The 23,909-nt window shown below is 38.7% G+C and overlaps 1 protein-coding gene across 1 annotated transcript in view; it reads right to left on the bottom strand.

Annotated features, from left to right (window-relative positions):
* cpne2 (copine II) overlaps positions 1-23,909 on the bottom strand; it is a 49,912-nt gene that overhangs the window by 20,349 nt on the left and 5,654 nt on the right. Inside the window, exons 3-10 of the mRNA XM_063480510.1 lie at positions 15,976-16,155; positions 15,704-15,778; positions 14,984-15,055; positions 13,537-13,620; positions 13,273-13,362; positions 12,874-12,972; positions 11,113-11,199; positions 9,324-9,383 (exon numbers count right to left, since the gene is read on the bottom strand). Coding sequence (XP_063336580.1) covers positions 9,324-9,383; positions 11,113-11,199; positions 12,874-12,972; positions 13,273-13,362; positions 13,537-13,620; positions 14,984-15,055; positions 15,704-15,778; positions 15,976-16,155 — 747 coding nt within the window. The remainder of the gene's footprint in view (positions 1-9,323; positions 9,384-11,112; positions 11,200-12,873; positions 12,973-13,272; positions 13,363-13,536; positions 13,621-14,983; positions 15,056-15,703; positions 15,779-15,975; positions 16,156-23,909) is intronic.

Genomic DNA, 23,909 nt, shown 5'->3' with positions numbered 1-23,909 from the left:
AAGCACAATACTGCAGGTACACCACTAAGCAGAAAAAGAAAGGGTTTATTGTATAGTAGGCTTTTTGTTTCCCTCATGTAGTACATATTTTCCCCCTCTGGTATCATTTATTTTGTCTTACTATGAAGCTGAAAATATGTACGCCAAATTGATGGCATAAGATCATCCCTAAACTGTTACAGCATTTTTCCTCCAGTGGCCTCTCCGTGACAGATGCTATTAGTTTGATGGCTGTGTATTTGATGACAGTAGGAGATGACACCATTCTGTTTCCAACTTATTCCTCGCCTCAAGCTATTAGTAATTGCGAACACACAAGCAGACTAAACACACCATGACAAACACACAGTTTTAACAAGCAAGTACAAGAATTAAAATGATCATGGGGTGACGGAGGAGCATTTCATTACTGGAAATTTTAGCGCAGCAATGTGGCAGAAAATGTCTGTGACCGCATTACATAGATGGATTCGACTACTGCCAAATTACTGTCAAATAATAGACATGCTGACAATCACGCTGGAGTTTTCCCAGCTGCACCCTGTCGAGTACTGATGAGCCAGTTCTCGTGCCAGAACCTCTTAGGCTCATTTGCAGTTAAACAGTCACATAGATGGATGGAGGGATGGATGTGTTAGAGCCTGTGTGAACATCTTCTGGAGTTGTTCTCTGTCTCACTCTGAGGCGATAAAGAGACAGTGACAAGCAGAAGCTGCAGCCCACTGTGGGAAAGCCTTCTCTTGGTTCATATTTGTCTTGTTGGTTGTAGTTGTGTATTTTTGCTTTTGTGAGGTACACAGGAGCCACTGGATGCTTTTTAAAGAAAACAATAAAAATCACAGCAGTGCCAAGTATGTAATGATGAATGACTCAGTGCTTGTAGGCAAACTGCTATGATATGTACAACAAAGTGGGTTTTTTAAAACTACTTTTTGTGTCTTTAGTGGAGTGAATCAATTACAATCAATTACTACTTGTCCGTAACTTGGTAGCTGACACATTGTACCCACATAGACAGCATATAAAAGAAAGGTTTAACCACTGTGATGTCACACATTGGTTTGTGAAGACTGTGAATTAAGCATTTTGGCCATCACCATTATCACAGCCAGTTTATGAGCAAAGGCTGTAACTGAATGAGAAGTTAAGGAATCCTGCACGCTCATACGGCAGTGACTTGGCCACAAAGTAGGTCTGCCTGAAGCACAACTTGTGTTATCTATTTTGCTTTATTTTTCCTTTATTTTAGAATAATTTTGAAAATAAATATCAAATTGCATTCAACAAGACTTAAGCCTGGCTTATGGATAAAGTGATTTCTACACAATCTGACTTCTTTTTTCTACCAGGAGTCATCTTGTGCTGACAAGATGACAACAAGAAGCTCAGCTAGAAGTGGCAGAGTTGAAAATGTTAAGATTTTCTTTGAGAGTGACCAGGATGGACAGGATTAGGAATGAGTATATCAGAGGGACAGCTCGGGTTGAGCGATTTGGAGTCAAAGCAGGAGAGGCAAGGCTGAAATGCTTTGGACATGTGCCGAGGAGGGATAGTGGATGTACTGGACAAAGGATGATGAAGCCGAAGCTGCCAGGCAGGAGGGAAAGATAAAGACCAAAGAAGATTCATGGATGTGTGAAGGAGGACATGCAGATGGCTTGAGTAACACAAAAGGATGCAAGGCACCGTGGCAACCTCTAAATGTGGGGTGGGGTGGGGGGGACGACACCCCTGCAGGACAGCACAAAGACCCAAAAGCTATGTCAGTCTTTTATAAACAGTATTTTAGAGTTATCTTTCCTATCAAGCTGCTGACTTTACTGACATTTTAGTGTCCACATTGCTGCTAGTCACACACACTGTGTGTGTTTCTTATATGTCATGATTTGTTCACCAGTTCTGTTCTATTTTGTTTTTATCAACACTCTAATTATTCCACGTCGGCGGAGACTAAAAACTTTGAAATAAAATTACATGCTATCCACTCTGATGCTTTTTTAGATAAACAAAATAAAAGCATGCATAAAAAAAGAGGACAGGAAAAAAATGACTAGCTCTAAAGACATAATCTCCCTTTTACATGTGAAATGTGATGCAACCGCAGGAAATCACTTTCACCGTCTTTGGACTAACCCAAAAAAGGTATAGTAGAACAGATTGTAGCATCCGACTTTCTCTTTGATTCGGTGTCATTCTGCAGCAGCACAGCAGCTGTTATTAACATGACATTCTGTTCATTTTTTCAGCCGAGGTAGTCACGATAAGAAAATGATGAAAATATATTTGTGAGAATAACTATGTTGTAAATTCTGCAGCACTGAAAGGCAGAATGTGTAACTGAATGGAGGTTGACTCCTTTCATTGTCTACGTCTCTCTCTCATTAGCTTTTTTTTTTATTTTCAAATGTTTGATCAAAAGGGGTTATGAGTCACCTGTCAATATAAAACGAGTTTAAATGAATTCACGAGACAATTTCAGCTTAAGAGATGTGAACCAGTTAAAAATAATCAAAAATAGATCCACTGCAAAAAGATAACAGTGATAAGAGGATTTAAATTTGGGAGCCAACTTACTTGAGTCGAGTAATCATCGTTATTATTGCTGGAAATCTGAATATCAGCAGGGAAAGGAAAAGTGGCGATCGATCATCTTTATTTTAATCATCATGAGTAGATTTGATTGCTACACTTGCATTTAACAACATAAAGCTGACAAAATCTTGAAAAGAGAAGCTGCGTAAGATGCTGTTGGCATTAGGATTTGTGAAAAGTTTGAATCCAAAAGAAAAATGAGTAAACTGTATTTTTTAAATTATGTTTACTAAGAGTAATTCCACTAATGCTGCTTTAGTTCCGATGAACATTAATGTCTCAATCATGCTTTTTCCTTCTAAGAAAAGAAAAAAAGACAAGTGATTGACCAGAACAAACAATCAGATCTCCATAAAAGGTAAAGAAACAAAAAGCAAAACCTACTACCATCCTTGAAAGCTCTTCACTTCCTTACAGATGCAAAACAGGCCGGCGTGGCATTAGATCCCTAATGCTGCTAGTGGCTGCAATGCATTTGCACTCTGAATCTCTATGATTAAGATGAAGAGTGCAAATGTTTAAGACCACCTGCTTGATCATGTTCAAAGCGAGTATCAGAATGGGGGGAAAAGGCGACTGAACGTGGTGTGCTTGTTGGTGCTAGACAGGCTGGTCTGAGTATTTCAGAAACTGCTGATCTACTGAGATCTTCCCACACAAGCATCTCTAGGGTTTACAGAGAATGGTCTGAAAAAGAGAAAACAGCCAGCGAGCGGCAGTTCTCTGGCCAGATTAACTCTGAGAAGAACGGCCAGACTGCTGGTAACAGGAACTCAAATAAGCCAAGCCATGTAAATGCACAACATGCCAACCCTTGAAGAAATTGAGCTACAGCAGTAGAGGACCACACTGGGTGCCACCACTGTCAACTAAAAACAGCAAACTGAGGCTACGATTTGCACTAGCTCAGCAAAATGGACAGGAGAAGACTGGGAAATGTTGCCTGGTCTGAACAAGGCAAGGCAAGTTTATTTATATAGCACAATTCAACAACAAGGTAATTCAAAGTGCTTTACAGAGACATTAAAAAACAAAAACAAATAAAAAGCATGATTTAAAATTGAACAGTCACGATTTCTGCTGTTTGGTGTAAACAACATGAAAGCATTGATCCATCCCGCCTTGTATCATTGGTTCGGGCTGCTGGTGTAATAGTGTGGGTGATGTTTTTTTGGCACACTTTGAACCCTTAGAACTAACTGAGGATCATTTAAATACCACAGGCTACCTGAGTATTGCTGCTAACTAATCATTTTGTGATGACTGTTTCCAGCAGGATACCACATCTACATCACAAACCTCACATAATCTCATACTGGATTTTTTTTTAAACGATGGTGAATCCACTATACCCAGATGGCCTCCACAGTCACCAGATCTCAATCTAATAGGTGGAACGGGACATGATGCATGATGGATGTGCAGTGGATAAATCTGCTGCAACTATGCAACGGTGTCATATGGACCAAACTCCCTGAGGAATGTTTCCATCACCTTGTTGAATCTATGCCACAAATCACCATAAATAAAGGCAGTTCTGAAAGCAAAGGGGAGTTCAACCTACTACTGGCAATAGATACCTAATAAAATGGCCTTTAAGGTAGAAATGAACACATTGAAATGAACTGGAATTTTCCTTAACATGGAAGCTAAGCAATGACTCTCCTCATGAACACTAATGGATTTGACCATTACAGCGGTTACTAATATGAGTTTCAGCTTATACTGCAGGAAGTGGTTTCTTTCACTGTGGTATAATATACACACAATATACACAAGCTATTGATACTCTCTAAGAGTCTGTTTTCGATTTTTGAAAATCCATTATGTTAACTGTTCTCTATATGGCCCCTGAATGATATCAAACATATGATATTAATAATATCTTAATTTAGTAAAAATGTTTTTCATAAACAGCCTATCAGCAGTAGCAGGCTGTGTCTTTGTGTTGGAGTGGGTAACAGAAATGCGGCTCTCTCCTCAAGCTCCTGCAGCCCAGAGGAGAGACTTTCCCTTCGCGGAGATTAGGATTATAGCCATACTAAGTCTGATTGAACACCGGAGAACAGCTCTTTCTGCATGTGTGTGTGACTGTGAGGATGGGCTTTTTTTGTACACGACCGCTTCCCCGCGTACGTGAGAACACAGAAAGAGAGCGAGGTCCTAAAATCCGAGCATATAAATGCCAGTGTGTATGTGAGGAGAACTCTTTGGTAATTGAGAATCTGCGCGAGATTATACATGTCTAAATCAGTCAGCGTGCATAAAAAGGTGAGGTGTAATGTTTGTGTACGTGTGCATGTACACCTACACCACGGTTGTTCAGAGCGCAGTAGGAAAACGTCTGTATGAATACAGATAGTGAGTTTTGAACCTGTGCTTTGTGGGTGTGTGTGTGTGTGTGTGAGAGAGAGAGAGAGAGAGAGAGAGAGAGAGAGAGAGAGGGAAAGTCATGAGTTACCCATGGAATCTACATTTAAAATCAATTTTAGTGTTTAGTGTGAAGTATGGAATGTGGAGGATATACGTTTGTGCTCACGTGTGTGAAGTAAATGAGCCTGTAAGCAGGAGAAGGTAAAATATCTCTGCATGTGTGTGTGTGTGTGTGTGTAACTCAGTGAAAGAGCTGCAGGTTTGTGACAAACGGCAAAAGATTAGGAGGGGGCAGGGAGGATTTAAGTTACCAATCTGCCTCAAATTTGCTCATTTCATCACCACTATTGCAGGAAAATGTTCCCATTGCACTGAAATTCAACAAATTCCAGAAGAGCAGAGCCTTGAGTGATGAACTGATTAAAAATATTTAAACAATTCTGTGAGTCGGAACCTGTTTGCAAATTCCAGTAATTATTATATTTCAACACATTGTGTTGGATGTTTGCATTTTCAGTAACGCTGAAACATTGCCATGGCTGAGAGCTGTCCAACTTTTTGTTGGGGCACTTGACTGCTGGCTGATTACCTGGGGATGAGTGTTTCACCTTCACGGTAGCCATCGAAAAGAGAGAAGGCTGGACATAGAGCGTCCTAATGGCCCTAAACCTCAAAGCCTATCACAGCTGGACGACTCAGAAATCCAACTTCTAGTTTTAACAGGTTGTCAATTGCCGAGTAGAGGAATTACCTGCTACTGAAGCTCATTTATCATTCAATAAATACTAGAATTATCAAAAATTCAGCAGTGAAATAGAATCTGCATTGCATCCTTTGGAGGTTACAGCATGATTATATAATGCCTCTGTTTTAACGGCTTCATCGGCTATAATTTTTGTTCAGTGATTACAAAAAAGTGGGTAAAATCAGCTTCTCTTTTCTAACAGGTGATCTTCATATTAAATATGTTACTGGCAGACTGGCAAATCTGCATGCTATTTTCCGCTCAATGCTAACTCATGTTTTTAACAGGTGGTCATTCAAAACTCAAAGTTTTAATAATTACTTCAAATTGGGAACTATGTGAAAATCTTCTTTAATGGCTATGTAGGTGACGCTGTGCTCAAATAAAAGGTTAAATCTACAAATAAAACTAACAGCAAAATGTCGTCATCCTCATTATAGGAATAAAGAAAAAAAATGTGGTTAGGAAGCTTTGGTCTTAGAGAAGTAAGAGTTCAAAAACAAACCTGCTTTGCTGCAAATATTACACTAAACTCATTAAAGAAAGATTTCATCGTTGCTTTTAACTCCTGGAATGGAACAAGTGGTTACATAAGTAGCTACAGTACAGTCTTTAAAATCTGTGTTTTGCTCTCATCACAGCACCATATACTGTTGAGCATGGAGCAGCATGTAACAGGCACTGTTTGAAAAGTTGGACATTTTAGACCAAAAATAATGACAAATTAAATGAAATTGAGAAACATATGTTCACTTAAATTGTACATCATATTGTAAATATGTAGTAAAGTGTCTAACTATCCTTTTTTCTTTTAAAGCCTCATTTCCATCAATAGGCTCAGGTGTAAATAGCAGGTTGACACTGGAGGTTATCATTGTTATTAGCAGCTTTAGCAGCTAACTGTTTCTGACAAAATGTAGTCCTCAACAGCTCAGTGCACAACAACAGCTTTCTTGAGACCAGAAAAATACTCAACACTGCCTTCTATCACAGAAGGAAGCTACTCTGAAACTCCGAAACTACTCTGCAGTGTCAACATGTTGCAAATAATGAAAACAGATTCCTGGGTGGATAATGATGACATTTCCATATCTATTTAACATTTAAGTAGTAATTTACAGGTATTCACGCATCACATTGTTCCGATGGTTTATTACTGTGTGTGTATGTAGCTTGTGAAAGTGCATTATTGTGAGGGACTATGCAGACATTTTGTGCTGTGAGCTTTGGGTGCTCTAATTGTATGAACTTTCTTACGATCCCTTGCACCATGCACACACATGCCTTCTTGCTAAATAGATAAATAGATACTAGGTATAGTAGATAAAACAGGATACTTCTATGTATGTGTCCAATTGGGAAACATTAGAGCCTTGAGGCAAAACTGCTTCTTGTCCTCCTAAATACACAGAGTTTATGCCAAAAAGGTAATCAGCATATATATAAACACATTGACTGAGCACAAACTCCTACGCATTTCAATTTCGACTGATAAATTCAGCATACTGCCCATTCCCACAACACTAATTTTCCCACAACATGTGTTCACATGTGGGTTTTCCCTGAAAGATTTTAGGATTTCATTAATTTGGTTATGAATAGCACTAACCTCTAGTGACTGCAGATGAAAATTAGCCTATATGGCTAAATCTAGCAAATTTACACGATGGACCTAAGTGCAATTGTTAATATTTAAACCTTTTCCTTCTTAAATAGAATAAACATAATGGAACTCAACTGTTATCCCAGATGCTTTGCATTAAAAATGTAATATAGCCTTTCCTGTCTTGGCCGGTTTAATATGTAGAGCTGCATCGATTTAATTAAATACTTCTTTTCCTGACTTCACATTGTAAGAGTTGTTGTTGTGAGTACAGGTTATATCACTCCAGCACCAGTGGTTATGTATTTTCTCTCTGCCATTTTTTTGAATACCAACATTTGCAATCATGTAACAGCGACTTTTTCAAAAACTCATCCACCCCATGATTCAGTAGGTTGTAGAGCCACTTTCAGTAATAACTTGGAGAAACTGTTTTCTGGATGACTTTGTATCAGTCTCTCAGATCATTGTGGAGGAATTGTAGCCCTCTCTTATTTACAGTGTTGCTTCAGTTCATTAAGGTTTGCAGGCGTTGATTTTAATGCACAGCTATCTTAAGGTCCCACCACAGCACTTCGTCTGGGTCAATGAAACACCATGATTTTTTTCTTTATCAGACATTCTGCTGTAGTGTTGCTGGGATCATTGTCCTGTGGCATCAACTAATCTGAGTCAAATTTTAGATATTGGCCTCACATTTGACTCTGCAATACTTTGTTGTTCAAAGGAGTTCACGGTTTACTTAGTGGCTAAACATCTCCACTTTGGTCTTGTCTGTCCATTGTTGTCAGATACAACTTTGCAAACTTAACCCATGCTGACATGTGGGTGGGGGTTTTTGGGATTATTGTGTTTTCTTTCTTCCTGGCAACCCTTCCTAAACAAGTCATTCTTATTCAGTGTCTTTTCTAATTGTACCATCATAAACTTTAACATTTACTGAGATCTGCAGAGTCTGAGGTGTTGCCCTTGGATTTTTTTTTGCAGATTTTCTGAGCATTGCATGACACGAGATTAAAGTGAATTTGCAGGGATATGAACTCCAGAGACGACTCTGGCATTGTGTTAACATACACATGAATGCTCCAGACTAGCAAAATGACAAAACATATACTTTTACAGAGGTGCTCAGAGTGTAAGGGTGTACTTTTTTTTTACATTACTGTATATGAGTACTCAAAGTATTTTTTTCCAGCATTAGAGAATTCAACCAAAGTGCATGGAGGATATTTAAACTATCCATTATATTTTATATAATCAGAAACAATCAACTTTCTTCCAGTACATCTGTAGAGAAAACATGAATCTTGACAAATATAACTGTACAATGTGGTGCACAGATGTCCAATCTGAGAACACACTTTACAAGAAATACCACAAAATCAAGCATGTAAGGAACTACGTTATCTTCATTCTGCTACATCTGGAGCCTGGTTCTAGCTCACAAAGCTGGGAAATTGTTGGAGAGATAGAGAAGGAGGGAAAAAAGGGTCATTGTGTACATGCAGTGAAGTTGGCACAGAGTGCATGTGTGTATATGTGTGTACTCTCTCATTGCATGAGTGCTATAGGAAATATATTAATAAAACAACTCAATGTGTGGCAGCGATTGCGCCTGGCTACTATAAAAGAGGACTCTTTCTCTCTCATTCACTGAGTTGCACAAAAAGGTGTGACATCATCGGGGACACACAAGAGTTTCTACTAACAAGAGACTAAAATAGACCATGACGCCTCTCTTTCTCTCCCCCTCCCTCTGGTAAAATATCTTCTTGTTGTTTATCTGTCTCCCTTTCTTTCCTCATTTGTCGTTCTCTCATTCATTTTCCATTTCAACCATTTCAACATTTCACGATACCCAATTTCTCCTCTTTACAACAATCAGTACCACCTTTCTGTTTTTAACCCTTTTTCTTTTGGTTTATAAAAGACACAGGGTTAGATTTGGATCAATGTGCCATTATAACATTATTGCAGAGATATAAACGTGCAAGCTAATATCGTACTTACTGTAAACATGAGCTGGCATCCTCCCAGTATGTAATCCAGAAAAGTGTAGTCCCTTGTAATCTAGAGACACGGGAAAAAAGCAAGAAATCAGGAAAATAAGTGTGCAAGTGAGAACTGATCTGCTGAAGATCAGATCTATAAATGAAATAATATTTTCTATCATTCACCATTAACTTTGCTGCAAACATAAACACAGACATTATTCTTTTTTAATTTTTTAAACAAACCTGACATATATTTTTCATGACATAATGTGCAACCAGTAGAGCACCACTTATCTTGTTTGAGCACTCCAATTACAATGAATATTTAGCATGGATTTTACCGTCATTAGTCTAATCCCTGCTGGCAGCCAACAAATATAATTACTATATTAGCCATTTTCTTCATGTGCTGTGCCCTATGTGTGTCTCTGTACAAAGGCTTGTTCATGATTGTGTGTAAGAAAAAAAAAAGAGGGAAAGAAGGAAAGGAATCAATTATGAAAGCTTGTCATTGCACGCACACAGCTTTAATGTTATTCCAACAGGCATCGAAAGACTCCATGGTTCAGCTTAATGTGTCCTCTGTGGGGCTCTGAGCCATCGTACTAATTAGCTATTCAAGTGGAGTTATGAACGCCCAGTTAGAAGTGTGCCAGTTGATCAAAACTGAAATTCACTGAGTCGAGTGTTAAGATGGATCATTAAGACGTGATGAGAGGCTGGATAATCTATTTGATTTGCTACTGTAGGTGAGTTATTTTTGTTGCTCCTGCTTAGATTGCTAATGGATCAAACTTCTTGAGCTAATATTTAAAACAAAAGTTTGATATAGCAGTGGTATTATCAAACTTTACTCAATTGTACTGCTGAATTCATTGTGAAATATCACCTAGCTATGTTGCTCTGTGTGGACTGGTTTAGTTCATTACTGCAGGAATTACTGCAGAACTTTCCAGTGAAGCCTCATGGTTCACTTATAAATCCTGGCGCAAAGGTATGCAAGGTGGTTCGCACAAAATATCAGAAAGTTAAAGTATACAAGCGGCTGGTAAAGATGTAGCAGCTAAATGGAGAGCATTTCCTTCCGAAGCTGGAGCAACTAAAACACAAATAAGTGGAACTGTAGAAAAACATCACTGCTCTGTTTCTTCTGCCCCCTTCCTAAAAACTTTTCAGGGTACTTTAACTGTTTGTTAACACAAATTTCAATCAACAACATGGTAGCGATCTAGTGCATTTGACCATGCAGAAGTTCAAAGTGAGCATCGATGTGCAGCTGACAAAGATTCAACAGCTGTGTGAAGCCATCATATCACCATGGACCAGAATCTCTGAGCAATGTGCTCCGAACCACGACTAGCAAAATTTACTTAATAACAGCAACAATCACAGTGTTTTATTTTATTAAAGTTTTTTTTATCTACTATAAGCTTAGCACCTGTATAAGAGCTATAAGCTTTCAGTTAAAACCAACATTAAACCATATGGAAACATCAGAACATGACAACTAATAATGCTGAATGCTTGAGCATGTAAAACCAAAACGTTGCTTTCATTCTTTTAAAATATCACTCAATTTCCCGACTGAGTACAGATTCCCCAGTTTACAACAAAGCTGTAACTATCGTTATTTGCTTCTTAGTGGAGAAATATGCCAGGAAATCTAAAAATATTGATCTGATTATAGATTTGGAAACACGTTTGATATGTGAAGCCACAAGTTGAATGTGTCGGTGACAGCAGTAAGAAAAAGAATACATCTACTGCAATTCTAAGATTGCTAAGAAACCTCCATCCGTCCTCACCTTGCAGGACTTGACAATGATAACTCCAGAATTTTTATAGTTCTTCTTCTTTTTCTGTTTCTTGGGATTAATGCAGTCAAACTCCACCTGCAGATACAGGAACGGGTAAGAGGAAATGAAAGAAATTAAAATGAATGTGTCACTATCAGAGGAGTGGGTTTAGCAGGGACAATACAAGGAGAGGAAAAGCTGAGATGACAGCAGAGTTGAAAAGAGTTGGTGTGAGATGGGAAAATGATCAGAGAGGCAGATGATCGAAAGACTGCGACTTGGATTCACAGCTTCCCCATAATGATGTGAGCAGGTTCACCTTGACTGTCAAACTATAGTGATTACCATTAATACAGTTACCTACATGTAGACAGAAAATGAAAACAATACAGTGTTAAAAAACAGAAAGATTTAATTTTATGTAATGCTGTTGAAAGAAAAGTGAAGGACAGGATGGTTGTTAATACTGCAAGTCACACAGACACACTCTTAGGTGGCAATGTCTGATCAAAACAGACATTTTAGTCAGTCAGCGATTCATATGACAGCTAACTCTAAATGCCTTGTCGTGTTACTAAGGCTCAGCTAAGGGATATTTTACATCTCAAACGCACTTCTCTTTTTGTCTTTCTTTTTTGCATTCCATTCTCGCTCTCTCTCTGCCTACACCCCCCACTCCCCCTTCATCTCTCCATCCTGCCTCTAACATTTCCTTGTTATTTCCCCCACCCAACATCATTACCACACATGATGAGACTCAGTGGGAGAACAAGTCATGAGGCCACTTTGGCACATGCACGCATGCAGTTTTACAAGCAACACACACACACACACACACATGCACACACACATGCACACACACAGACCTGCTAATGAATGACCTATGTTCTTATCAGTGCATCATACATCTTTGACAGATCAGGAACTCACATGCGAAAAGAATAAATCTCAATACAATTAGAAACAATACCAATGTATAAATGAATGCTTTTAAACTATAAATCAAGCCATAAGATACAAACGTGGTAAAAAATGAATTATAGCACTTCACATTACACGTTAACACTTGGGGTCATAAGTTGATATTAGTTGATAAATATCATGAAATTACCAAAGTAAAACCCAATCACAAGTTTGTTACCGTGTCGCATAAGCCAAAGTCTAACCTAAGATATACCCATGTGTACTCTCACTACCAAGCAATTGCACAGTTATAAGTATTATTGTATTATGTGAGTATTATTGTTATTACAGTTATTATTATAATTACATTGTATTTACTGAAATAATGTCTCTTTATTATTATCTAATTACCCTACTACTAAACTGTGTACACACTGGAAACGATTCACTCGTTGCACACTGCCTGGTTGCTTGTAGACATTCCAGGTTCTGGTTGCCTAGATGACCCTCTAATGTGTTCACATCCAGGTCATATGTCATATACAGGTCCTCGTCTAGAAATTGCCTTCCTGGCTTGCACACCTGTTTGTTAGCATTTCTGGGGCCCACCCTGCATCCCCCTACTCTCGCCTCTTTCATATGTGTAACAGCGATATCCTAAACCTGGGAGGCACCGCTTATCCTGAATAAGCCCTTTCTCGAGCCGTAACCTCTGACCCAGATCATTTTCTTCTCATGAGCCTGTCACCTTTATTATCAATAAACAGTGTTAAATCATGTTTGAGTTGTGTTATCTGCTAGCGAATAGCATGCTAACATGCCACCTGCTAAAATGGAGCCACAAGCACAATCATGTCAGTGTTTTACCTCCACTGAGTTCTGGGCTTCACTCATCTTTGCAACTGTGGTCTGAAACTCTCCAATGAAGTCATGTCCTCCATCATTATCGTAGTCATAACACAGCACCTGTAATTGTGCAGAATGCATCACATCATGCTAGTCTTTTCTTTCACATGGGCAGCTTATAAATAAAAGCGGAAACTCAAGCGGTTATGTGGTTTCTGGTATCTGTGTCCTACTTTCACTTCTGTACTGACTCTTCACTTCCTTTTTAATTTTTTTCAAGTTTGACATTCTAGCCAAAGGACATGATAAAATTATTTTTTATTTTTTTCACAGTTGATCTCACCTGTTAGATTCAGTGAAGATTACATTTGATACTAAACATGTCTTCTAATAGAGAAAGTAAAACTTCTTACTACTAACCTTGATGCTTCTGTCCACATCTCCATTGCACAAAGAAATGAGAGGCACGGTAAAAGGTTTCCACACTGGATCTAAAGTGTTCTTTATAACCTGAAGTCACAGACACAAAAATAGGCAGAGGAGCGGATGTATGATGCAATTACCTGAACTTATGTCTGTAATTAAAGCTGTACCACTTTGTGTGAGGCCAAGTTTAGCTGACAATGACAGTCAACGACAATAACAGTCAGATGAAGGTAAGTTTAACCTCTGCCAATGACTCACCTCTGTCCTGTGCACAAGCATCCATTTACCATCTTCTCCCTGTTTGTGAAACTCCAGGTAAGGGTCTGACTTCCCAAAGAAGTCCTGCACAAACAAACACACGTCGAATTTGCCCTCATGTCTTTTTTTGTCTGTTTACATCTCTTATCTCTTTCACAAAACTGCAACCACTAACCACTGTATGACAACTGCAAAACTACAGGTGATTAAAATTTCTAAAAAAAATGTTTCTTCGAACACTTAAAAGATCAGATTGATTAATTACTTCACTAGAGTTTTAACTACAGCATACAGCAGGTACACAGCTTGAGCTTGAATCCTACTCACAGTTATGATGTTTCTGACCTAGCAGCTAGAGTTGCAGTATATCAACGCTGCTTAAACGACGATATTTAATATGTAACAATTTTATAATATCAACCATTTTTAAAATTGTCCTTCAATCGGAAATAACACCACATGATAGTGTTTAAAAGGTACATATGTGTACTGTAGTACACAGTGCATTGTACCACAGGCCAAAACACCTTGTAATGTTACATAAAGGTAGCACCTATTATGGCAGCTGAGTCATTGTGCGCACTTACTTTTTAATATTTCAGGGTTTAGAAACATGTTGCTGTTACAAACCCACCGAATACTTCAAACCCCTTTCCATAACTGTTTTAACAACCCAGAATCACTAGCATCATACACAATACACACAATACACTTTCAGTTCAATCATGCCCGCGGCACATATGGCCTATATGTGCGTTTCCTGTAAACGTTGTTTGTCCTGGTTCCTGGTTTCACCCAGTGATTTTAGTCTGATATAAACAGGCTTTGGGAATGTAATTTTTCCTTAATGTTGTTTCAAACAAAGTGTTGTTACGGACAATTTCATTGAATAAATTTCTTTGAAAAATTATTTTTGTCACAGTCTTTGTTATCAGCGACCTTATGCAGTAAGGTTTAATTGACACTGGGAGATTATACAGCGTTGTTTTTTACTTTACTATAATCTTATGATATTTATACTCAACTAAAACTAAACTGAAATCAAAAGAATTTAGATGTCGAAATTATGACTGAAGCCATTTTATGCTTTAGTCAAAAGGCTATGACTAGAACTAAATCAAAATTATCTGCCAATACTAAATGCTGCAGGAATGACTGTTGGAGGTTGCAGTTGTTTCAGCAAACATCCAAAAATACATATTTACTGTGTCAAAACAACAGTTTTAATTCCAGCTACCCCAGCACCTGATAGCCTGTTGTTTGGCAGACAAAGGTGAAGACTATGAAAGCATTTACTGTAAATCTTGTCTGTGTGGGCTGTATTTGTGTGTCCTAAAGTGGTATGCATGCTCAAATATATCTGAGTGTGTGTGTATGTGTGTGTTTGGATTTGCACCCTGAGTGTGTGTCTGTACGTGTGTGAGTGTGCGGGGGTCTAACTGCCTACCTTCTTATCCAGTTTACGCCCACTCAGGGTCAAAGTGATGATTCTGTTGTCAGACAACTCCTGCGCTGTTATCTAAAATAAGAGCACCGCACAACATTAGCGGCAGCAGAAGCACTCACAAATATTAACATTTACATCAACAACAGCAACAGGAACAGTTGGCAAACACGGTAACGGCAGCAGCCTCGATGACTTCAGGATCAGCGACTGTAGCCATACCGTTCACGTAAACATCACAGACAACAGCAAGTTTAGGTGACACAGCACAGTGTGCATTTTTTACATTTGTCTTGTAACTCATAAAGTGCATTGAGACATTGACACCTTTCAATCAGGTGCATGGCCAGGTCACCAGGTTAATGACTTCCATATATTCCTTATTAGATTGCTGACTACCCTTTAAACAGATCCTCAGAGGGTCTGAGGGCTGAGTCACTTACTTCTAATTAGATCTGGGGGCAACATGGCAACCCGTCACACCCCAGTTTAAGGAAAATACTAACGCTAATAAGCTTGGGGTGTCTTTACTTAATTTATTTAAACCAACATAACTGACGATCCAATGGGAACTTACCCTTAAATAATCTGGTCTCTTCTCGGGACCATTTCTATTTTATTTTTGTAAATAAGGTTTTTAAAAAACAAATAAGTTCATAATATTCATAATATTCAGTTCATAGTTCATAATATTTTCTTTTAAGAGACAGTAGACATTCTTACTGTAATGGATCCTTTGCCAGCTGGCTTCCCATTGGCTAAGATCAGGGGTCTGTGAAGTTTCTTATTGGACACAATCTATTGGATAAGAGACAATCAGGACAACAATTATTTATTTTCGGAATTGAGCAAAAATCCACTTTAAAATACAGTCTGCATCTAATTGTAAGAATAAATTCCATCTAGTTCAGTTTATCCTATCCCTTCTTCTCTAGACTATGCCTGTAGTTATAAAGAATATACTTCAAACCAAAGAAGAAGAAATCATTCAGTACCACTCCCAGTGTGCAAACAAATGCTCCCAGGAAGTCGTGCTCGTCGAGCTGTGTGGCACACTTGTCTTCATCGAACATGGCAAAGCGAAGTTTCTGGATTTCTTCAAAGTGGTAGTCCACCTGGAACTTCACCCCAAACACTGGATTCAAGTTGTTCACAGCTGTTTCAGTGCGTCCCAGCTAAAGGTCAAGAAACAAGGAGAGAAAAATGCTGTAAAAATTAAATAATTCCAGTATTGTCCCTTTTAACATTTCACAAGCGTGTCATAGTCCTGGTCCTTAACTATCGAGCTCTGTCCAGCGCTTGTTTTTAATTGATCATGACCTAGGTTATTCCTTCCTCAACAGTATGCTCTTGTATCCTGTTGTCAGGTCTTCATCTCTCTGCTAAATTGGTTTCTATTTTATTTTGGCAGTCCTTTGTGTTTTATCCTTAGTTTTACTTCCTTTGTTTTGTTATACCTCATTAGTCTCACCTCTTGTACCCAGTTGTTCCCTGTTATCCTGATTAGTCCTAGTGTGTCAGTTTGTAGAAAGAGCTTTGGTTGTCCTTTGTTGTGATATCTGTTATGATTTCCTGTGTGTCCTCTACCAGTTCGAGTCTTGAGTTTGGACCTTTTTTCCCTGTTCCTGTGTTTTGGATTGCTTTCTACCACCATTAACAAAGAGCTTTGTTAATCCTGCCTGTAGAGTCTGGTTTTGTGTAGGCACTACATTACCAAAATAGCTGCTCACCTGCATCTAACAGTCTCAAAGTCACCACAAAATCTAAGCTCCGTCCCTTTCAGCAAAACACAAGTGGCTAGTTTTTCACTTGGTTTTCTGTCCATGTTCCTTAAACAAGACTTGAATGCCAAAATAATAGGTTAAAGTAACTGTGACTCTTCTGTTGTGGAAAACTGCAAGACTGAGTAGTCTCTGCAATCTTGCAACATGTGGCAATTTATACAGAAGGCTTGTAAATTCTTAATGAAAGCTTAAAAGACTAAAAATAAATGACTAGAAACATAATAATGAATTGAATTATTAGTATGAATACATGTAAATACTATCATACATAATCATCAATTTAACTTTTGAGTATTTAGTTGCAAAAGTTTAAATTATTAAAATTAAAATTAAAATTGGATTTTATTTTGGAATCTTACAAAGCTGCAAAAAACAAACAAACAAGTTTTTATATAGTATAAAAATATTACTGTTTGTGTTTACAAAAAGCAAAGTATGTACATGCATATGCAATTTAATAAAGTGATACTGATATGTATCTGGCAACTGTAACGCACCAAACGACTGTAAAATAGTTTGAGTCGCTACATATGCGTGTGTCTGTGTTTCTCGAATCTTTTTTACTCTAGAGATTCCAAGAGAATGATGTGTAGTCTTAACACACTTCTCTAAAAACATTTAATACTGAATGCATTAAACAACAATCAGCCTCGGGCAACTCTTCAGCATCCCTGATTGTGACACCGGTGTGTCGTAAAGTCTGTGGCGCCCACTCGAAGCAAGGATTCCCCCCGATAACAAGATGCAGCTAAAAAAACAAACAAACTTGGCCAGTGATGATCAAATCTGTGGGAGTGTGTCAGACAGAGACCCAACAATGTGCCTCCTACCTGCCATCCCCAGAATTACTATAGATTCCTATAAATATTATACCTTTGTCTGACGCTGGGTTGATAAAGAACAGCAGATTTATCGGAACTTTTAAAGTAGCCTGCTGCGGTGGTTTGTGGTAAATGTATCCTTAAACCAAAACAAAGTCCTAAAAAGCTGCAGCCGTCTGACAGCACTTTATCCAATTTAAGGGCCCTTTCCCCTAAAGCCATTGTTTTTGATGTTTCTCAATGCGCTGTGTTCTCATGGCCCCAAAGAGCAGTCCAGACAGCAGACAGATAAGAGGGTGTGGATGCCTGAAAAGAGTGCTGTGAGAGTCATGTTCTTTGCTCTGACTCTTCTAAACCAGGTAGTTGACTGGCTAATCCCACGGCCGTGCTACTCTCCAGCCTGACTCACCCAGGACACGTACAATCATTAAACGAGGTCACATATACTCAGCCTGTCACCACTGAATATAAAAGGCCTTAAAAAAGTTCAGCTCATTCCTATAACGGAGACGGGAGGGATGAAATGCAAACCACTTACAAAAATGCATCTAACCCTTTGCTGATTCACAGGAAAGGAACAAACACTTTACACTGGATGTCTAGAATTTCAGTCTGGAGAATTTAAATTAAATAACTGAACTTTGATACACACCAAAAAAGTGAAATTCTTTTTGAAAGGAAAACTCTTGTTGATGATCTCCAAACCTATGGGACCTTCTAAACCTTTGGTGTCAAACACAAGGCCCAGGGGCCAAAATCAGCTGCCAATAACTCCAATCTGGCTCACTGAACGGATTTTGAAAATGTGAAGGCGGGTGTAAATTTTACACTTGTACAGTAGACGTATTTTCATAGGCTAATCTGTTAAAAATAGTTGTATGCTTTTGTAATGCTGCTCCTTTGACATAAAGAGTCAGATAGCATCACATATTTGATTTGGCAGTTTTAAACCAGATACCCTTCCTGATACAACCCCAAAGGGGACTTGTGTCTCTAGCTGGAACTCAAACGGTGACCTTTAGTTTGCCAAGCAAATATGTCAACCATCAAACTATGGAGCCATCACTATTGCCCTATAGTGTCTAAGACCAGCCAAACATCGAACAGTTTTTTTCTTGAGCCCATTTCCCAACGTCTAACACTTTTATTCATAGTAACATTTACTGAAGGCACATCTAGACAGTTTATTAACCTCAAAAGAATCTCCATTTCTGCAGAATCCTGATGTATTTTCTATTCACCAGTCTTTACTCAAAAACCCCTGCAGCAAACAGCAGTACCGCCATCTATTACTTAGCTGTTCTTATCCAATTACACCTTCTTCTTTCATCTTTATTTCCTGCAACAGTTGTAGAGAAATGAATTCCTTGATCCTGACGGGTCCCAGTGGTTGCATACGATCTTCCAATGTTCATATATATTGTATATACTCCTTTCACTATTCTTGTTTGCTATTTATTCCTGATGTCTTTACTATTTACATTTTATTTATATTTTATTTTAATCCTGTCCAGTACATGTACGATGACAATAAAGAGCTATTCTATTCTATCATATTCTATTCTATAAAACGTACCTTTCTCGTGCTACTGTGAATGCTTTTATCTAAGATACATTTATCTCTGACTGTAGGTAATGATATTAGTACAGAACTGAGACACTCCAGCAGGAAAAAGGTTTTAACTTCACCCTGCTACCGGTGCTTGCAGCACTTATCCATCTGTCTGACTCATGGGAAGGCAGCAGTGGAGAATGGCTGCACTTCGTAGCTTAAAAACTCATATTATTGGGACATCACGGCACGCCAGCAGGCTAAAATCTCATAGCAGTGCCTCTGTGGATTTGATCCTGGTTCACTGAGCTTTAGAAATGAATCAGATCCCTCTGGCACTTCATGGCTCCTTTCTTTCTTATCTGTTTATGTTTACTACTAGATAAAAAAAGAAAAAAAAACAATACAGGTCACTGAGATTACTTCAGATAGAGGCACTGCCCGCTGCAGGAAAAATTAAGCTGTAGAACTGCAGCTGGAAGAAACAGTACAGGTACTGATAGGGTTATGACAGATAAATAAATAGACTTTCAACAAAGTAAATGCAATGGATGTGCATCCCGCAGCTTAATTTATAGTGAGTTAAAGGAATTTAGAAGCAATCTGTTATAAGTGTTCATGCCTTAGATTTGAGCGGACACTTTTATTTTTATTTTTTTCATTCAGCAGACAGGGAGAACCTCCCCCACCAAAACCCCCCCAAAACATAACAAGGACACGTCAGCCCAACAGCTCAATACCAAGATGTTGAATCAATGAAACAAACCAAAGCCACTCTAAAGACATCGGTAATGATGTTGCTAATAAATAATCAGGACCAGCCTACAGCACCAAAACAATCTCTGCTAAACACTGACAACTGGCAGGTGCAAAAATGTACCAGTGAAAGTGTGCTTTGGCTTTACAGTTTAAATTTAATGTGTTATAACCATAAAAAATGCAACACAGTGGCTGTTAGCAAAAGTTACTTATTTAGTCATCAGCTACAACAATTTTAATATAATTTGCGAGTCTTGTTTGTGTCCTGAATCATGTCCAAAGTTCACTTTCCTTTAAGCTTCAGTCTATTTACCACCATTTACTGAGACGAATAGATGCGTCTTTAGCTTCTAAATATCCCGTGTTTATTGTGCACTCACTAACTTTGTTGTATGTTATGGGTTACTGAGCTGAAAGTCTGAGTTTTCAGTGTCTCTTTGAACATGGATTGATCACCATGGTAACTTGTGCTTACTGCATAACCCGATCTGGAGCAGATTATGTTCAGCTTCAGTTTAAAATAGTCTGGCGCACAACATTTTCAGTCATTCAGTCTATTTACAGATGATAGGAAGGAGCCTTTACCGCCACTGAAATAATATTCTAGCAATGAGTGTTTTCATGTTATGCAAAAGAAAAAAAATTTAAAAAATCTAATTTTCTGCTCTTACTTTTGATATGTGTAATTACATATCAAATATTCTGGGGAGTCCTTAATCATTTACGAGTGGAAAATTCAAAACAATACTCTGGTGTGGAAAGTTTTAAACATAATATTAATCATACACTTGTATGAACTGACTGTCCGTGTGCTGGATTTCTATTCTTTTGATCGAACAGCTAAATTTAATAACTTAGGAGTTTAAATTACTGGAAACTTGGAACCCTGGGGACTAATCGTAGAGCTTTGAAGTTGTGATAAATGTAGAGGTGTGTTTATTTTTTAAGACACATTTTTAATATTCTTATAACGTATTTAAAGATGAAAATTACTACAAAATGTCAGTTATATGGGGCTTAATGTGAACCACACCATTCACACATCACACAGTCATTTAATGCACTTAAGATCACAACATTTATTAGCCTATATGTTGGTATCTAATGATACAGAATTATAAACATCTGCAATAGGCCAGTTTACATTGGAATGAATTATAACAAAACTTACTGTTACTGTTAGTATCATTTAGTATCATAAATGTAGATCTAATAAATAAGGCTGCATTTACTGCAGAGGACTGTTAGATTTTTAAACCCTCTGGTTTGAATATGCCACTGCCTGTGAGTTCTCACTTACAGTGTTACAGGCTTATATCTGGGTTTATAACACGTGTTGAGATTAGTATTGGGATTTGGAGTTGGAAGCTCGGAGAAAAAAAATCCTTGGATTTAGAAAATAGCCTCAGTAGTGTGATACTTGGGTGCCGCATCATTTACATAGCTGAGATCCATATTTCTGTAGACCTATCACATTCTTCAAAGACTTAAGACTTTCTGACACTAACTTTGGCTGCTATCTCCCATTTATGGCTACAGTCATTCACTTTCTTTTGCCTTCTTCTTGTTCTGTCGCTCATTCATGTCATCACCTCGCTGTCTTTCTCTCGTCCTCCTCCTCATCCTCCTGTCTTTCTCTGGATAATTTTCCCCTCGCCTTCTGCTGCACCCTTTTCTCATCTCCCTCTCTCACACCTCCTCGTTCTCACACTCTTACCCTTTCGTACCCACTTTTTCTCTCTTTCCCCTCCCCGATGGACCCAGCTGCTTCTCACACCTCTAGCTCACAAGACAGACGAAGATAGACAAGAGACTGAGACACGGAGACCTAGAGAGGGGAAGGCTGGCGACAGGAACGAGAAAGACAATCAGAGAAAAAAACTGAAAGGAACAGGAGGAGATCAGAGAAGTGAGAAAGCTGAGCGTGAGTAAAACAGCGAGCTGTGGATAATATCCGCGAAAAGGTTCGGGCCTCATTTCGCCTCCTCCATCGTTGCCTCACTCCGGGAGCACTAAGCTTTTGTTTCCCTTCCCGTTGCTATGGTAACTGTTGGCAATTTCACATCGGAGCCACATGCCCTGCTGACCGACAGCTAGCTGCAACCCGAGGCACTCGCCTACACACAAACACACACACACACACACACACACACACACACACACACACACACACACACACAGGCACACACACACAGGCACACATACACAAAAAACCCAGATTGCTCTGTTGACCAGCTGTTAGCTGCAGAAGCATCGAAGCAGGAGCCTGCACACACCAAAACTTCATCACCGTCTTCCTCTTGAGCATCTTCAACTTGTTTCCTCAGTGGGTCTACATGGATAGACCATGTATGATCAGGACACATGACAGCCACTTCCTAGCAGTGAATGCACAAAATATTAACAGTGCTGTTCTGACATAATACGGACTTTGAGCAAGTGAGCTGGTAGTTTAAACATCATCAAATGTCCGTTCCAACTGCGATGGTCAGTCGTCTCCATCACATGCCCCGCTTTTCTGGAAATCTTCAAAACAGATGTTTGCTAAACTGCTCTGTTTAGAAATATAGTAGCTGGCAATGATTCTGCCTATTGATTTTCGCGAGCAGTGTGCTGGAGTCTTGAAAATGGCCTCATGATTATCACCATCTTCTCATGTTGGACCTCTGCACCGATGCTTCAAACCTGACTCAAGCTCACAGCAACAGTCGATGTGCACTGTGTACTTTTACTGCGCCTCAAGTGCGCTTAAAGTGAATTAGTAATGGCAAAAAGATTGACTTCACAAAGCTGGATGAAGCATTTGAAGACCTGTTAATATAAATTAACCCAAGAAAAATACATAATTACCATGAACTGAGAACTATATAAAAATAGCTAACAAACAGCAAAACCAGCTGACCAATATCTGATACAAAATACAGTCACAATATCAAAGCTGAATCAAACCGACTGGAATTTAGCAACAGAGTTGCTGAACTTCAGTTTTGGCGTCAACCTATTACCCCAGTTGTTGCTATTTGCTGGAAACGGTTAACAACCCAAACGAGCCAGGCTTGCCCTAATCATAATCATACTACTGTTCTAATAATGTTCTCCTAGCATTTTGTTTGCCTTAGCAAACCATTTCAATGAGCTTTTGGGAAAACGTATTTACACATATTTGTACCATTAACTCCTTCCCCTCATTCAGCGGGGCACTTTATACTGCGGCAGATAAATTAAAGGTGCATCACAGCTACTGAGCTAAGATCTGTTTCTTTTGCTTTGGACTCTCCAGCTGTCCATAAAGCCGAAGCAGAGAAGAAGAATTAGCAGCTGATTTCAAACCAGTAACTTTCTGCTTTGAGTCATGAGCACACATCAGTGAGAGCCTCTACTGACCAGAAAGGATTTCAGTACGGCTGTAAGGCAGTTGTTTACTTCTTTGTTAGTTTTCTTGTCAACGGTAAAAAACAACAACAAAAAACGAAGGTATAATCACTTTTTTATGCTGTCTGGACCTGTGCTCTGGTTTAAAGAGAATAAAGTGATGTTTTATGCCATTCAACTAGACTTCAGTGCCAGTGAATGAGATGTACATACTAACACAGTCAAAATGATTAAAACCACCTGAGTGGCTTTATCCCTGATGGGCATTTCTCATCACTGGTATGGACCACCAAGCCACTATACACATAGTTACCAGTTTCTGACTTATAAATGCAGGTCTTTCCAAATCTATGTCAAAAAAAATAACACTAGAGGCCTTAAAATCCAATAAACAGCTAATGCAGCAGCCAAAGGCATTCGTTTTCCACTGCCTGTTCAATAAAGATACACGTAGCCATCATGATACCACGTGCTGTTGGTAAATGTCACAGTAAAGTCTCAACCTAAGCATTTTCAAAATCAATACCTCAGCTTTATGAAATCTGACTATGAAACTTAGGGCAGTGACTGACAAGTAGTTAGCCTGGCTTCACAGAGCAAAGGAGCTGATGGATGTTTTCCTGTAAATTTCTACACAACTG

This window comes from Pelmatolapia mariae, linkage group LG7 (genome assembly GCF_036321145.2).
Source record: "Pelmatolapia mariae isolate MD_Pm_ZW linkage group LG7, Pm_UMD_F_2, whole genome shotgun sequence".
Lineage (NCBI taxonomy): Eukaryota > Metazoa > Chordata > Actinopteri > Cichliformes > Cichlidae > Pelmatolapia > Pelmatolapia mariae.
The sequence above is the reverse complement of the archived record's forward strand: the minus strand, read 5'-3'. Positions and strand labels throughout refer to the sequence as shown.